Raw genomic sequence first — 16,886 nt, forward strand, 5'->3', positions numbered from 1 at the left:
ACTCTAAACATTAATAGAGTTAAGATCTCAAAAGTGTTTGTGAACACTTCTGTAAAAGCACACATAAAAATAAATATAAACTTACATACATTGCTTTGTGATGTCATAAAGCAGAAATTGATACTTTGTCATTAAATTTTCATGGTGATCTGACTCTAAACATTAATAGAGTTAAGATCTCAAAAGTGTTTGTGAACACTTCTGTAAAACTACACATAAAAATAAATATAAACTTACATACATTGCTTTGTGATGTCATAAAACAGAAATTTGTTGGAAACCTGAACCTTTCATCTTAAAAGTGTCACCTCTCCTTTACCGCTTCCAATTTAGCATATGACTCGTTATGCTCAGGAAACGTGACATGGGTATTTCTCTCAACATTAGACACGATTTCCAAGAAACATTTGAGACAGCGGGTCACGTGCGCATGACACACAGCTCAGTTGACATGTTGCACACAGAGAGTGAAGCGAGCTGCTTCAGATGACTATGAAGAGCTGTTTGATAACGGTTGCACAACGCACAATCATGGTCTCCGAGGTTGTCAAAACACAGGGTTGGGTGCTCGAAACTGTAAAACATCCATGTCGATCTTGAAAGCAAAACAACAAAAATCAAGCATGCGATCGCACCTGTGCATGACCGTCGCATGAATCAAACAATGAGCCAGTTTGTGTTATAAAGAGAGTGCGTAGACAGAGTTGCAGGTTGTGCAGCAGATTGTGACACACTAAGATCCAAGTCTGGCAGTGTTTCAAAAGGGAAATCCAGGTCACAGTGAGGCGCGCTCACCTTGGATGAACCCGCGTGTTAAGTCACTGTGGAACACTTTGTGGTTGCTTCGCTCTACAGCAGACACCCACATGATACCCCTATGGTAAAAATGCTATTCAACAGATCGAAGAACACCATGAAGGTGTTTTTGTGTACTGCTGCGGACGTGCGCTAAGGGTCTTGATTCTTTGATGTCATTTTCTTTTTCTTTTTCTTTTTTTTAACTCTGTGCCACTTCCCCATGACGCTCTGATCGATGGCGGGACACCAGGAAGCTGTTGTACTCACAGTCTCCACAATCACAGCCAGTGAAGATCAGGTGAGAGGTTCGATATGTGCAGCCAAGAAGACCTGCAAATCTGCTCGAGTGGTCGCGAGTAAGGACTCAAAGCACTTCAGTTAGGTGACAGATGTAGCGCCAGCCCATGCCACCAAAGCTGACTTAGCTAGTCAGTCATCCGGTTGAAGCAGCAGGACCTTCGTGGCCGGGACGACGGTGGGGGATCGAACCCACGCAGCTCGCACAAAAGACCGTTCCTCTACCAGGTCAGCCAAAGGGGAACTCCCCGTTAGCCAAGCTAGCGGGAACATCTTTTCAATTGGGACCCGGGACTTTCATCCCACTACACAGTTATAACCAAACCAAGAAAACAGACGTAAATAAAACATGAGGCAGCAACATAAAACCAACAACTGATTTTGTCCCACTTTACCTGAGGCTACCAGGCAGCGTTTAAAGCTAGCTAAAGTAAGTCAACCAAGCGTTCACTTTGGTTTGTTCAACATTCATACTTCTCTGATTATTCAGGAAAGTACAAAAGCCATTCGGGCATCCGGATGTATGTGTGTTGGTCTGTGAAGAAGATTAAAAAAAACCCCATCTGGACGGATTTTCATCAAAATGTTTAGAACATTGCTTGGGCAGATACTCTATGTCACTCCGAGGAGCTTAACAGGAGTAAGATCTGTCCTTACACTCCTCCTGAGAAAGCACACTGGCAACAGTGGTAAGAAAAAACTCCCTCAGGTGTTTTTTTTGTTTTTGTTTTTTTTTTACCTACAGGAAGAAACCTCAAGCAGGGGTGACCATCTGCTTCGACCGTTCTAACAACAACAAAATACATCAAACTAAGCACAACCAAGGATTGTTAAAGTCAGAAATGTTACAGCTAAGCAACAATACACTTAAAGTCCAGTTGTCTTGATGGCCGATGGCTCAAAAGACAGCCAAATGATGAAGAGCAGAGTCCAAGAAAATGGACTGCAATTGGCAAGCTGATCAAAGCCAGATCAGTCATAGTAGGAAGAGTCTCCAGAATTTATCCATATGATGCTTCTAGAAGTCATCAGCACACTTTGGATTTCCACAGTTCCCCGTGGAGCTCACATGTTCCATTCCTGGAAAGATCTCAGAAGATCAGATGGATGGGCAATGAATAGAAACTCTATAAAGTGCCAAACTGTTGCAACAGGAACCAGGTTCCTGTCGCCGATGGGCTACCCCTTCATCAGCAACTTGGTCAGACAGAGAACAAAGCAAATATCAATCCACCAACATGAATATTTCAAAGTAATGCCATCTTACAACAGAAAACTAACATTCAAAGTGCTAATGTGTTCCACAGAAACATCATCCTATTGATTCCACAGAAACATCATCCTATTGACATTACACAGAATTTGGATGTGATTAGACGGCGTCTTTGTCCACTAGTAATGGCAATAATTCAAGTTAGAGGCAAAGACACCACAGAATTGTTAAAGTGGCACCCGTGGAAGGACAACATGACTGGGCTTTCAGCTTTTGTGTAGAATGCTCCTTGAGCAAACAAAGGCGGAAAAACATAGTTGCGCACTTGCAAAACCGTAACGTGTGCACTCATGATACCTCTCAGAAAATGAAATTTTACATGAATATTTCATATTAATAACACGCAGTGAAGAACATGAAGTAGCCTCGTTTAAGCATTGAAGCTGTGCCACTTCGAGCTTCCCAGCCAATTGCTCCAACGAAAGCATTCAACAGCTCAGACTACCAACATCTTCTGCTCTAATAATGTACAGCACACTTATTATTATGCCGTGTAGCACAAGCTTTGTGGACATGGAACAGCATTTGAGATGGGTATGATAGGCATGAGAAAATTTCACACATTAACCACAGAACCACAGAATCTCGTCTCTGCTGTTTGCGGACGATGTGGTTCTGTTGGCTTCATCAAATCAGGACCTTTAGTGTGCACTGGGGCGGTTTGCAGCCGAGTGTGAAGCGTCCGGGATGAAAATCAGAGGCCATGGTTCTCGACCAGAAAAAGGTGCTTTGCCCTCTTCAGGTCGGTGGAGTGTCCTTGCCTCAAGCGGAGGAGTTTAAGTATCTCGAGGTCTTGTTCACGAGTGAGGGACGGATGGAGCATGAGATCGATAGACGGATCGGTGCAGCATCTGCAGTGATGCGGTCGCTGTATCGGACCGTCGTGGTGAAGAGAGAGCTGAGTAGGGGGGTAAAGCTCTCGATTTACCGATCGATCTACGTTCCGATCCTCACCTATGGTCATGAGATTTGGCTCATGACCGAAAGAACGAGATCGCAAGTACAAGAGGCCGAGATGAGTTTCCTCCGCAGGGTGGCTGGGCGCTCCCTTAGCGATAGGGTGAGGAGCTCGGTCACTCGGGAGGAGCTTGGAGTCGAGCCGCTGCTCCTCCACATCGAAAGGAGTCAGTTGAGGTGGCTCGGGCATCTTTTCCAGATGCCCCCTGGACGCCTCGCTGGAGAGGTGTTCCGGGCACGTCCCATTGGGAGGAGGCCCCGGGGAAGATCCAGGACATGCTGGAGGGACTATATCTCTCGGCTGGCTTGGGAACGCCTTGTGGTTCCCCCGGAGGAGCTGGGGGAGGTGTGTGTGGATCGGGAGGTCTGGGCGGCTTTGCTTGAGCTGCTGCCCCCGTGACCCGACTCCCGATAAAGCAGAAGAAAATGGATGGATGGATGGATGATTATTTTAATTCAAATTTAATGTAATTTCATGCATGTTACACCGCTGGTGGTTGTCCCATTTCTCTCATTACATGTTGTCTGATAGCATGTTATTGATTAAAGTGATCAAAAACTATTATCTGCAGCATGTTTTATTTAAAAATGTATGCATTTGTTGACTAACTGAATGTCAACAGCTGCAGTTTGTCGGATATCTAAATCTGACAGATCGCTGGTCTTTGGCGGAGACCCAAAGAGTGATGCTGTAGTTTGTTATCTCTGCCAAGGTTTTTTTTTTTTTATATCATTTTTGTCTGCATCTGTTTATGTGTGTCTGAGGGGCTGAGGATCAATGCTCTTTCATCCTTTGAAAGATGAATTTTAAAACTTTATTACATAACAGACTGGAGAGGCACATCTCCACAGCAACAGTGTTCTAAACACCCTCTGGCTCCATGTTGTGGTAACCAAAGCTGTTCAGCATTCAGCACCCTTCACATTTCATAAAAGCACAAAATCTGATGAATATACACGTGTATATTCATCAGATTTTGTGCTTCTATGTCATAGAATATGTGCTATATTCTCAGACTTCATTTAATATTTTCACTTGTCATACATCATCCTCAGTTTTTCTATCCCCATTCTTAGATTTTCATTCCACATTATCAGATTTCTTTCCTCATTTTCAATCACTGTCCTTATAGTTTTTTCATCCGCATTCTCAGATTTTCATTTCACATGATCAGACTTTCCTCCTATATTCTCAGATTTTAATGAAACATTCCATCAACCTGAATTCATACTTTCTTTGCACATTCTCATACTTTTGTTCCATATTCTCAGATTTTCCTTCCTCATTCACAAACCATCACCATATATTTTCATTAAATATTCTGACTTCAATCGTACAGTATGTGCTATATTCTCAGACTTCATTTAATATTCTCACTTGTCATACATCATCCTCAGTTTTTCTATCCCCATTCTTAGATTTTCATTCCACATTCTCAGATTTCTTTCCTCATTTTCAATCACTGTCCTTATAGTTTTTTCATCCACATTCTCAGATTTTCATTTCACATGATCAGACTTTCATCCTATATTCTCAGATTTTCATGAAATGTTCCATCAACCTGAATTCAGACTCTTTGCACATTCTCATACATCTGTTCCATATTCTCAGATTTTCCTTCCTCATTCACAAACCATTACCATATATTCTCATATTTTTATTAAATATTCTGACTTCAATTGTATATTCTCATATTTATATTCTCAGACAACCACCATATATTGTCCGTTAATTCCACCTTCTCAGATTATCATTTCATATTCTGATATCCATTCCATTCTCAGATTTTCATTCCACATTTTCAGATTTCTTTCCTCATTTTCAAGCATTATCCTGAGTTTTTCATTCACACTCTCAGATTTTCATTAAACATGATCAGACTTTCATCCTATATTCTCAGATTTTCATGAAACAGTCCATCAACCTGAATTCAGACTTTCATTGCACATTCTCAGACTTCTGTTCTATATTCTCATATTTTCCTTCCTCATTCACAAACCATCACCATATATTTTCATATTTCCATTAAATATTCTGACTTCAATTGTACAGGATGTGCTATATTCTCAAACTTCATTTAATATTCTCACTTGTCATACATCATCCTCAGTTTTTCTATCCCCATTCTCAGATTTTAATTCCACATTCTCAGATTTATTTCCTCATTTTCACTCACTGTCCTTATAGTTTTTTAATCTGTATTCCTAATTTTCAAACATTATCCTGAGTTTTTCATTCACACTCTCAGATTTTCATTAAACATGATCAGACTTTCATCCTATATTCTCAGATTTTCATGAAACAGTCCATCAACCTGAATTCAGACTTTCATTGCACATTCTCAGACTTCTGTTCTATATTCTCATATTATCCTTCCTCATTCACAAACCATCACCATATATGTATTCTCATATTTTCATTAAATATTCTGACTTCAATCGTACATTCTCAGATTTTTATTCTCAGATGACCACCATATGTTGTCGGTTAATTCCATCTTCTCCGATTTTCATTCCACATTCTCAGAATTTCATTTCACATTCTTATATCCATTCCACATTATCTGATTTGCATTCTAGATTCTCAGATTTATTTCTTCATTTTCAATAATTGTCCTTAGTTTTTTCATCCACTCTCAGATTTTCATTCCACATGATCAGACTTTCATCCTATATTCTCAGATTTTCTTGAAACATTCTATCAACCTGAATTCAGACTTTCATTCCACAATCTCAGACTTCTGTTCTATATTCTCATGTTTTCCTTCCTCATTCACAAACCATCAACATATACTCTCATATTTTCATTAAATAATCTGACTTCAGTCTTATATTCTCAGATTTAGATTCTCAGATGACCACCATGTATTCTCAGGGTTAATTCCACATTCTCAGATTTTCATTCCACATTATCAGACTTTCATCCTATATTCTCAGTCTTTCATCCTGTATTCAGACTTTCACTGCACATTCTCAGACTTCTGTTCTATATTCTCAGATTTTCCTTCCTCAATTGCCGACCATCACCATATATTATTGTATTTTCATTAAATATTCAGACTTTAATTATGTATTCCCAGATTTACATTCCCAGATGGACCCTATATATTCGCAGGGTTAATTCCACATTCTCAAATTTTCGCTCCACATACTTAAACGTTCAGAACATGTCCCAGACTTGAAGTCCACATTCTTAGACTTTCATCCTGTGCTCTCTGGGTTAATTCCATTTTATGAGAGGTTCATGCCACATGGCCAGAACTGTATAACATTCTCAGGTTTTTTATTACAAATTCTCCTATTACCATCCTGTATGTTTTCTTCAATATCAATCTACATACCAATAAATTCACTACAAATTCTCATACTTTTGTTCCACATTTGTAGGCTGGCGTACTGTATTGTCAGGTTTCACTCGACATAAGACACTTATTCCAAATTCTCAGACTTTCATTCTACAGCAAATCTGGGAAGATAATATCTTATACTAAGCATTCAATATTACTGAATAAAGAAAAATGAACAAAATTCCACACAAAATGAAAATCACATGAGCAACTCTCCTGGAAATCTATTCTGGATAATAACTCTGGTTTGGCATTTGAAAAATTCTAGCATTTTAACATCTTTGTGCCTTGATTTTGGTGACTTGTCTGCTTGACGTTTCAGCGCCGTTTGTGTGTTGAAAAGATGCTGGTGATGAAAGGTGATGTGTCAATGTGCACTGACGGCTCCATGCAGCTACCGCTGCCGAGACGGATTAGCCTGAGAGAGATGACATGACGGTTGCTTGGTAACTACAAACCTTCTCACGAATATATGAGGGACAGGGTTGCATTTTGGCAATGAATAGTCAAAAGTGATTCTTATTTTTTTTAAACGCAACCGTGTCTAACATCAAACCATTTACGAAAAAGCTCTATACGTTAGGTGACAGATGCATGGCTCACTGTGATATCTAATGGCCCTTCCTGAGACGTGTGCATTCACCGACTCTCCAGTGACCAGTGTACTAATAGTGGTTTTGGCTGGAAGTCTGCCAGGCCTAGTGCTTTGCTGTGGGGGCTATTTTTTCCTATTCCAGGACGTCCTCGTTTGACCCACTCTCTCACACCGAGACCCAGGCTATGTTTCATAAAAGTGCTACTTTAAGAACGAAATGGCAAACTAAAACAGATTAGGTCTTTAACCGTCTAGGGTTACACACACAACCAGTGACCTCTAAGGGAGGGAAAAGAAAAGGTGTAACACGAGATGGAACAAGTCCATGCAACACTAACTTGATGGATTTCTAAGAATACCCATCACGGCCTGCAATTCCAGATATCGGTCATGACGTCGTGATACCAAAATCTACATGTCACAACAAGGAAAACGGCAGCATTGGGACTTAAAACCTGTGCAGACCACAGAAAACTGATCAGGAATCGATAAAGAACCTGAACAAGAGTGGGAATCAACAACGACATTGATAAAATCCCATTAATTCCCTTCCATAGGCATAACATTAATATAACTGCTGTTTCTGGGTTGGCGCCAAGATTGGCATTTCAGCCAACGCAAACTACTTGGCACAGTCTGTTGAGGTTTCTTTCTGTAATCAAGAAATGCCTGGAGGACTTTTTCCTTACTACGGTTGCCAAACTGCTTGCTCACAGGGTTGGTAACATTAGACATCACGCTTCTGCAGCGCCTTGAGGCGACCCATGTTTGATTTACTGCTGCGCAGGTAAACTGAATTGAAAGAGTTAAGTCCAAGTCTGTTACTGCCTTCCACTGCAGGATGGAAGGCATATATATATATATATATATATATATATATATATATATATATATATATATATATATATATATATATATATATATATATATATATATATATATATATATATATATATATATATATATATATATTCACATAACACATCGCTTGAAAACATGCTAGCATTCCATACCATGACACTAATGGGTGTCACACAACCAGTGTTGCCACAGTTACTTTGAAAAAGTAATCCAATTACTGATTACTGATTACTCCTTGAAAAAGTAACTTAGTTACTTTACTGATTACTCAAATGTAAAAGTAACTAAGTTAGATTACTAGTTACTTTTTTAGTTACTTTTCCCAGCTGCCGACAACAACCCACGTCAACATGACAATGATACCTGTTTTGCCAAAACTCACTTTATAGTCACCCTTTCTTGACTTCAATGAAAATAAATACTTGTTTTATAAAAAGTAAAATAAAGACCTCTTTCCTGACCTCATATTTAACTGTTGACAGCACTGTAACAGTAAAACTTGCAATTTCGAACCTACATTGTTTATAAATGTAACTATTAAATTCATTCTAGCATTTTTCTAACATTTAAATTCTCTCTAAATATTTTACTTGTCGAAATTAATATTATTTTAAGTAGTATTAGTAGTTGTAATAAAAAAAGGCTTCAAAACTGGACCTTTAATCTAGGGGTGTTGTGAGGGGGGCACATCCTTGCCCCACGCCCCCATTCCATCTAGATTCGCCCCTACTTTGGCGTTTGAGCACAAAGAATGGATAACATTTATTTATGCAGAAAACGTGACCAGATTTACAGGTAAGAAAGTTTTATTGTTTTCACATCATGTGGTCCTCAGAAAGAGAGTTTAGGTGCATTTAAGTGGAAAATAGTGTTAGTTGTTGACGCGTTACTAAGTAACGCGTTACCGGCATCACTGCACACAACTGTCACTAGTGTCACATAATGCAGTGCTAACAGGCATCACATAACGTAACATTAACAGGCTAACACAGGTGTGAAAACTTGGGAGCATCCCGTGTCATCACACAGCACAATGCTAATGGGCCAATGTTAGCATGAAACTCACGAGCATCACATAGCACGATGCTAACAAGCACCACCACATAGTGCGATGCTAATGGTGGCAGGAAAACTCGCTAGCTTTGCAAAACATGATGGGCTAATGTTCGCATGAGCTAACTAACCAACTAGTTGGCTAAATAAGTAACATCTAACAGCCACACAGACTTGGAATTCAGAGAATTATGTCATAGATGGTCACATTTTTGTATTTCCTTCAAACAATTTGGCTAACTATTCTATCCTAGGAATAGAAGAGGGGGTGGTGAGTCTCTGAGTGGGTTTGATTAGATTGTCATTTTATTTAGTCTCTCCTGCTGTGCTTCAACTACTGTCCTGGGACAAACCACAACAAAAACAAATCAGGACTTTGTGCCTCAGCTTGCCAGAGAAATGTTTTCTTGCACGTCTGACGTGCATTTCAGGTTGTGCAACATGAAAGGTACATTTGGCCACAATGGGAATTCTCTATAGAACCAAATAGACCTCTCCACCCTCCCCCCAGCACCCCCAAGAGGAATGACTCAGGCAGTGGCGCACAGACAGTCCTCAGGCAGTGTTGATAAACACGTTGGTTTTCCTGTACGTCACTCCTCCTCCTACCACGCTACACAAGTTTGCAATGTTTGATTATCTCGGGCGCTCATTACACAATGAACATGGAAGTGTTGTATTCCTGCTTGTACAAGGATGCTATCTCTGAATATCCCGGAATGACGTACTGTGATGTGTGATGTGTCACCACCTGACGCTGGCGCAGGTGGAATACTAACAAGAAAGCAGACGATGACAAATAAGCTTACTGCAGAATGTGAAGCACCTTAAAAAACAGCTTGTAAAACACACATTTGTGAAATTTTCCTCCAAGATCACTGAAATGCTGCCAAACGTCATGTTTGCAGTAAAGGTAAGATGTCCCTTTGATCTGTGTTTGTCACAGAGGAACTACACTGACTGGTAACGCTCCTGTGTCACTCTGACAGGGTTTGTTTTTTTAAACAATAAGTTCGATGAGAGCTTACGTGCCGGTTTACGGAGAACTCCTGGCAGTGGCTGGTTTCTTGGACTCATTCAGACTTTCCTAGAAATACAGGATTAAGACTATTAAGATCATCTTGGGTTTAGCCTCCTAAGACCAAACAGTCCTGTCGAGGTAACTTTGGTCTTACTTCCTAGAAGCCCCCATTTGGTGTAACCACAATAGACATTCGGGTCCATCGCCTGAAGAAGTGTCAGATTTTGTTACCCTACTTCCTGGCACATAGGTGGCTTCTGGAAATGTCCAGGCAAGATCAAGTTTACACAAGGTCAATCATTGGGTTCTGTGTCATTAGAGTCAAAAGTCAACATTTAAGTTCTTCACTCCGTTTTGCAACAAACTTGGCACAGCCATGGCACTGGGTTCCAGAATTGCCCAGGTGAGGTCAGATTTACCAAAAATCAATCACTGGGGCCAAGGGTATTGGGTCAGCAAAATTGCCACACATATGTAGGCTTGGGCTCAAAAGTCAACATGTGCAACTCAGATTGGCACCAAACTTGGCGTGGGTTCCAGAATTGGCCAGGTGAGGTCAAATTTACCACAGATCAATCACTGGGGCAAAGTTATTGGGTCACCAAATTTGCCAAACATATATGTAGGTGGAGACTGGTACTGATGAGTTGAGATCAAGGTCATTGGGCTCAAAAGATTTGCACCAAACTTGGCATGGGTTCCAGAATTGTCCAGCAAGGTCAAAATTGCTCAAGGTCAATCACTGGGGGTTAATCAAGGTCATGTCTGCGTGCCAGTTTGCTGGCTACCGATTTCTTCCAAACTTGGTACATCTCAATGAAGGATGACCCAGAAACTGTCCTTAAAGAATTTAATCTCTCAAAAGTAAAGGTATTTGATTTTGAACCTGATTTGGGCATGCACTGAGGAAAATTCCAGAATTGCCCTGGCAAGGTCAGCCAGAGGTCAAACATTTGAGTGAAGTTCAAGGTCATTGAGGTCAAATGTCATGATGATCTAAAGTTTATATTGTATAAGCAAAATGTTTGTGATTGAATGGTATGAATGATGTCATAATGAAGTCAGAAGATAGTTGATGATGTCATATAGTCAAAAACATCATTCCAGACATATGTATATTTACTTGTACATTTATATTGTGGTGTGTAAAGTGCACAGGGTGCACATCAGCTCCTTTGGAGTGTAAGTTTCATTAACATAAAACTTTAGGTGGATGTAGTTGACTTTAATGTTGAAATTCATACATCTTAAAACATTAAATTTCACCTGTTGGAAATACTTAAATCAACAGGTTTCCACAAAATTTTCTTGTAAAGTCTACAAATTCAGTGTTACCAACCAGGACAATATTTTTTAAGTTGGTCCAACAATTCTCTCTTTTTTTCCAATATATAAAGACAAAAAAAATTTGACTTTTTTGATTAAGGGAGGGAGTAGAACTACATTTAGTTATACCAACTTTTTTTTTCCCCACAAAACTCGGTTGTTTAAATATGAAAAACAATCAACTTGAACAATTTCGTTTCTGCATTTAATCAGCCAAGTTGTGTGGAAACCTGTTGACACAACTAAATTAAGCAAATATGACATTTCAGTATTTTTTAGGAGTGTCATCAACATCTACAAGAAAAAGTGGGGACGCGGAGACGCAAAAACAGATTTTTAAAAAAATTATGCGTAAAGCGAATTGATGCAAAAAAGGAGGATTCAGATTAATTTGTGGTAATAAAAGTTGGTGTTGGTAGATTAATGAGGTTTGGGGGCCCGAGGAGCACGTGAGAATGAGTGCAGCACCTCCTAGTGGTCATAAAAGCAACTACACAATTTTTTTTTTTTATCTTAAAGTTGAATTAAGACTAAAGTAAGTGAGTTAAAATAAATTTGGAGCACATAAAGGGAGCTCCCTCCTGTTTTGGGGATGTGCAGCTCGTGGAGGTGAGAGGAGTCATGTGAGTGGGAGGTGCAGGACTGGAGGTCTGGTTTTTTTGGGGGGGTTTTTTTTGGGTTTTTTTAATCCAACACCCCCCCCACCCCCAAACGTTGCTGTGGGCTACATATAAAAAGAGTCCCTGCGTGTGCGTCAGATTAGACTTTTCTCCAATTGGTAAATGCGCTTCAGACTAGTTGCGCCTCCAGCCGGCCCAGTCGCATCCTGTCGGCAGCAGGGGAAGAGATGACGCACGGATCCGGAGGTGTCCAGATGGGGAGCGCGCTGAAGCACGCGGTGCTGTGCCTGATGCTCCTGCCCCGCTTCCTCCTGGCCGCGCTCATGCTCTGGCTCTTGGATTTCTTGTGCATCCGTAAAAAAGTGCTGCTCCGAATGGGGGAGCGGCAGGACGGACCGGACGACCCGCCGGTGTGCGTCTCCGACTCCAACAGGATGTTCACGCCGGAGTCCCTGCGCGCGGTGTGGTACGGACAGAAACTGGAATTTCTCAAATCGGCGCACCTCGGCCGCGCTGCGCCCAACACCGAGGTGGTGCTGCTGCAGGAGCGCAGGAGGATCCGGATCCTGGATTGCACGAAGGGGAAGAGACCGCTCATTCTCAACTTTGGCAGCTGCTCCTGACCGCCGTTCATGACGCGCTTGGCCGCGTTCCGGCGCGTCGTCAGCCAGTACGCGGACATCGCGGACTTTCTGGTGGTGTACATCGAGGAGGCGCACCCGTCGGACGGCTGGGTGAGCTCGGACGCGCCCTATCAGATCCCCAAGCACCGCTGCCTGGAGGACCGGCTGCGCGCGGCGCAGCTGATGCTGGCGCAGCTGCCCGGCGGGCGCGTGGTGGTGGACAACATGGACAACTCGTCCAACGCCGCGTACGGAGCTTACTTCGAGCGACTTTACATCGTGAGGGACGAGATGGTGGTGTACCAGGGGGGTCGGGGCCCGGAGGGGTACCGGATCTCCGAGCTCAGGAACTGGCTGGAGCGGTACAGGAACGATGTGCTGAACTCAGCCGTGCTTCACGTGTAGACTGAAGAGCGCCGGAAACGCGCGCATGCTGCTATCAGACGTCATAAAGGCGTTCCCGCCACTGTCCTTGTTGTCGTGCTTGATGTCGTCACTTTAGAGGCGCAATATAGTGATTTGAGTTTTATTTTGTATACAGAGAAAGTGGAGGAAAAAACAAAAAACAACAAAGTTGGGCTGAGTGGTCACTTTATTTTTCTACAGTGTTTCTCTGCTAATATGCTCCTCTGGTGTTTCTGTGAAGTTCGGTTTTTAAAAGGCCCTGCCAGAAAACCGACACTGATGTTTCTGGACACTTGGAGCTGATCCATATTAGCAAAATATGCCTTCCTGCGACGACAGCTTGCCAAAATGATGTAATGTGAAGAAATAGAAATGAACAAATGTTTTTAAATAAATGTCACGCCACAGCTTGTTTTGTTCATGATTTTTTACAACAAAAATGGGAGTTTGTTGAAATATTTGGTGCTTGACCACCGGCGGCTCCAGATGTGTTTTCTTGGGGGGGGGAGTGGCAGAATTCACAGAAAAGTTTTAAAATTTATTTTTAATCTGTGTGTCCTGAGGCAACCCTGCAAATAGCAGTGAGTAAACAGATAGATGGAACTCAAAACTCTGCCAACACTTATCACTATTACAGATAAATGTTAGCAGGATTGCGCAAAAACTACTAAACCGATTTTCTTGAAACTAGGGGGAAGGGTGGGGTATGGGCTACGGGAGAAACTGTTAACCTTTGGAACAGATTTGATTAACAGAGCAGATACAGGAATTCCTCACCCATCCACACTTTCTTTAACATTCCAATATAGGGTATTTTTCAACATTTTCAACAATTTCTCAACAGATAATGCAGACAATCTGTTGAGAAATTGTTGAAAAATAACCCATTTTGCAATATTAAAGAAGGTTTATAAAAAATATATTAGTTCCACCAGGTTCTGGTTCCTAGATGTAATTATTATTATTATTATCATCATCATCAACCTGATAGCACTGTGGCTTAGTGGTTAGCATTGTTGCCTCACAATAAGAAGTTTGTAGGATGGCTTCCCACTTGATCTTTTCTGCGTGGAGTTTGCATGTTCTCCCCATATTTGCATGGGTTCCCTCTAGATCCCCAGCTTCCTTCCACCTCCAAAGACATGTATGTTAGATGACTCGGTGACTCGAAACTGGCCATAGGGGTGTGCGTGCATGTCTATATATTAATGTTGTCCACATTTCTATCGCTGTCAACATTAGCATTTAGAAACACCCAGTTTTATTCTGACACAGCTGATTTAACCATTTTATGATTAAAACATTTTCTAAAGAAACTTTAATTTAGTGATCAAAACAGAAATTCTCTCAAGCAATTTTTAGTTTTTCAATAACAAACTTAATGAATCTTTTTTTTTTAAAGAACTGTTTCACAGTGAAAGAGTCACTGTTTTGTGTCTAAAGAAGACATTGAAGAAATTGTTTCACTTTATGTTTTGAGCCTCTGAAGGAAATATTTCATTGAACATTTAGAACATTTGGAAGCAGTAAACCATTTTCTCAAGTAAATATTTATTTATTTTCAGTTTTCAAGATTCAGTTAGTGTTTTGAGGATTCTGAAACAACAAGTCACTTTTGGAAGCAACTGCTTTACATGTCAGGCTTTCTGAAACTGCAATTCTCTAACAAGTATTGCATTTAGTCTTTCACCTTCTTGAAATAGTGAATCAGTTGCAGTGTTTTGCACATTTTGAAAGTCACTATTTTCTGATGCAATTGATTCATTAAGTGTTTTGCACATTTTAAAGTGCTTTACCATTTTCTGAAAGAATTGTTTCATTAATGATTAAAAAGAAATTTTCTTGAGCAAATGTTTAGTTTTTCAAGAAATTCAAAGCAGTGAATCATTTTCTAAAGTAACTGTTTCATTTGTTTGTTTTTCACACAGATTTTAAAAAATAAATACTTTTTTTGCAACATGAAATCCCTATAGTGGACAATCTGTCTCATGAACAGTGATTCACTTTCTGAATCAGTTATTTTTTGTAAAGTTTCAAACTGGATAAGTCATCTCATGAGGCATTTGTGGATAATGGTCCATCTATTTGACAAAGCAAATTGTTTTCCAATGCAACTGTTTCAGATTAGATTTTATAGGGTTTCAAAACAGCCTGAGGCAATTGTTTACCTTAAAGTTTCAAGGCTCCAGAGCAAATCTGTATTTTGTGAACAACGAATCATTTAAAAATATACCTTACTTTTCAAGATTCAATTAGTGTTTTGAGCACTTTGAACAGTTAGTCACTTTTTTTGCACTTAAAACTTTTGTAACAGTCCTTCTCCCAAGCAATTGTTTATTTTCACCTTTTAAGCTTCTTGAAACAGCGAATCATTTCCCAAACCAATTAATCCGCACTCGATGTCACAGTTGAGGTAATTTGCACATTCTGAAACAGCAAGTTATTTCTAAAGCAATTGTTTGATTTGGTGTTTTAATTATTTGCAAACAGTGAATCATTTCCATGAACTGATTTATTTAGTGTTTCAAGGCCTTTAAAATAATCATTTTCAGCCGCGTTTGTTTCATTTGTTTTGGAGAAACAGTTTTTTTTTTTCATGAGGTAATTGTTTCATCTAGTGCCTTCAGCATTTCAAAACTGTGAATCTTTTTCAGATCATATATTTAAGCTTTATTTAATTCATGTTTCTTCATTGGATTCTTATTGTGTCATTCTGCAAAAATGTATTTATCCACTGAATTTGTGAGTGTAAAGGGAGCGAAAGAACTGACGTGACTTCTCTGGCATTCACAGTTTCTTTACTTTAAAGGAATTTGTTCCCATTTAGACCCTCCAGGCACAAACAAAGTGATGAAAGAGAGTCAATCAATCAATCAGCACCGTTTGTTAAGGTGACGCTTGCGTCCCGAGGCTGACTGATAACCCAAAATTCAAGAAAAACAAGTCATCGCTGCATGTGAAGCATCTCGTGTCAAAACATTTTTACACTGCAGAAAATTGCAGCTTTGAAAGAAATCTTACTATTTATTACATTATTTTGCTTCACATTTCTAACCCTTTTTTTTTTACCCCTACATTAATTTTTTTTTTTTTTTTTTTTTTTTTATGAGCTATTTGGGTCTTTAAAAAAAAATGTAAAACATTTTCCACTTTTTAAAATTTTCTTTTGAAATGCAAAGTTTTGTTCAATGAACAAACAAATCTTGGTGTGCTTTTTTATTTTTAGCAATTTTGTAGCAAAAAATTAATAAATAAATTGTATATATCTAAAAAAAAAAAAAAAAGAAAATTTAACAAATTGTGACCAGCTATACCAAAAAAACTATTTGAATCAAACCCATCTGACCCCAAAAGTCGTGAATGGGGATAGTGAGATTGTGCATTAGGGAGCCATTAAAAGGATTACAGAAAACCAGCTGACTTGTGTTGGAAACCTGTAAAACCAGAGGCACTCGTTGCAGAGCATACCTCTACCAGGGCCCTAAAAGGCCTGCGTGTTTCTACACAGCTTTTAAAAAAAATATCTAACAGTTGACCTCAAAATCAGCAATAACATCTCCCACCTCCCGAGTTCATAATTGCACAAACCCTTACCAAAAAATAGTACTGATAAGTATATAAAAAGTAAACTAGAAGTATACTTGAAACATACTTGCATATACTACTTTTTGGTAAGGGAAATCATATAAAAAACTAACCAAAAAGTAATT

The 16,886-nt window shown here is 39.9% G+C and overlaps 1 protein-coding gene across 1 annotated transcript; it reads left to right on the plus strand.

Moving 5' to 3' along the window:
• Positions 1–12,336: 12,336 nt before the first annotated feature.
• Positions 12,337–13,840, plus strand: LOC117503313 (thyroxine 5-deiodinase-like). Its single transcript, XM_034162529.1, has one exon. The coding sequence runs from the start codon at positions 12,376–12,378 to the stop codon at positions 13,174–13,176; it is 801 nt and encodes a 266-aa protein (XP_034018420.1). The 5' UTR covers positions 12,337–12,375; the 3' UTR covers positions 13,177–13,840.
• The last annotated feature ends 3,046 nt before the right edge of the window (positions 13,841–16,886 follow it).

Source organism: Thalassophryne amazonica, chromosome 21, assembly GCF_902500255.1.
Source record: "Thalassophryne amazonica chromosome 21, fThaAma1.1, whole genome shotgun sequence".
Lineage (NCBI taxonomy): Eukaryota > Metazoa > Chordata > Actinopteri > Batrachoidiformes > Batrachoididae > Thalassophryne > Thalassophryne amazonica.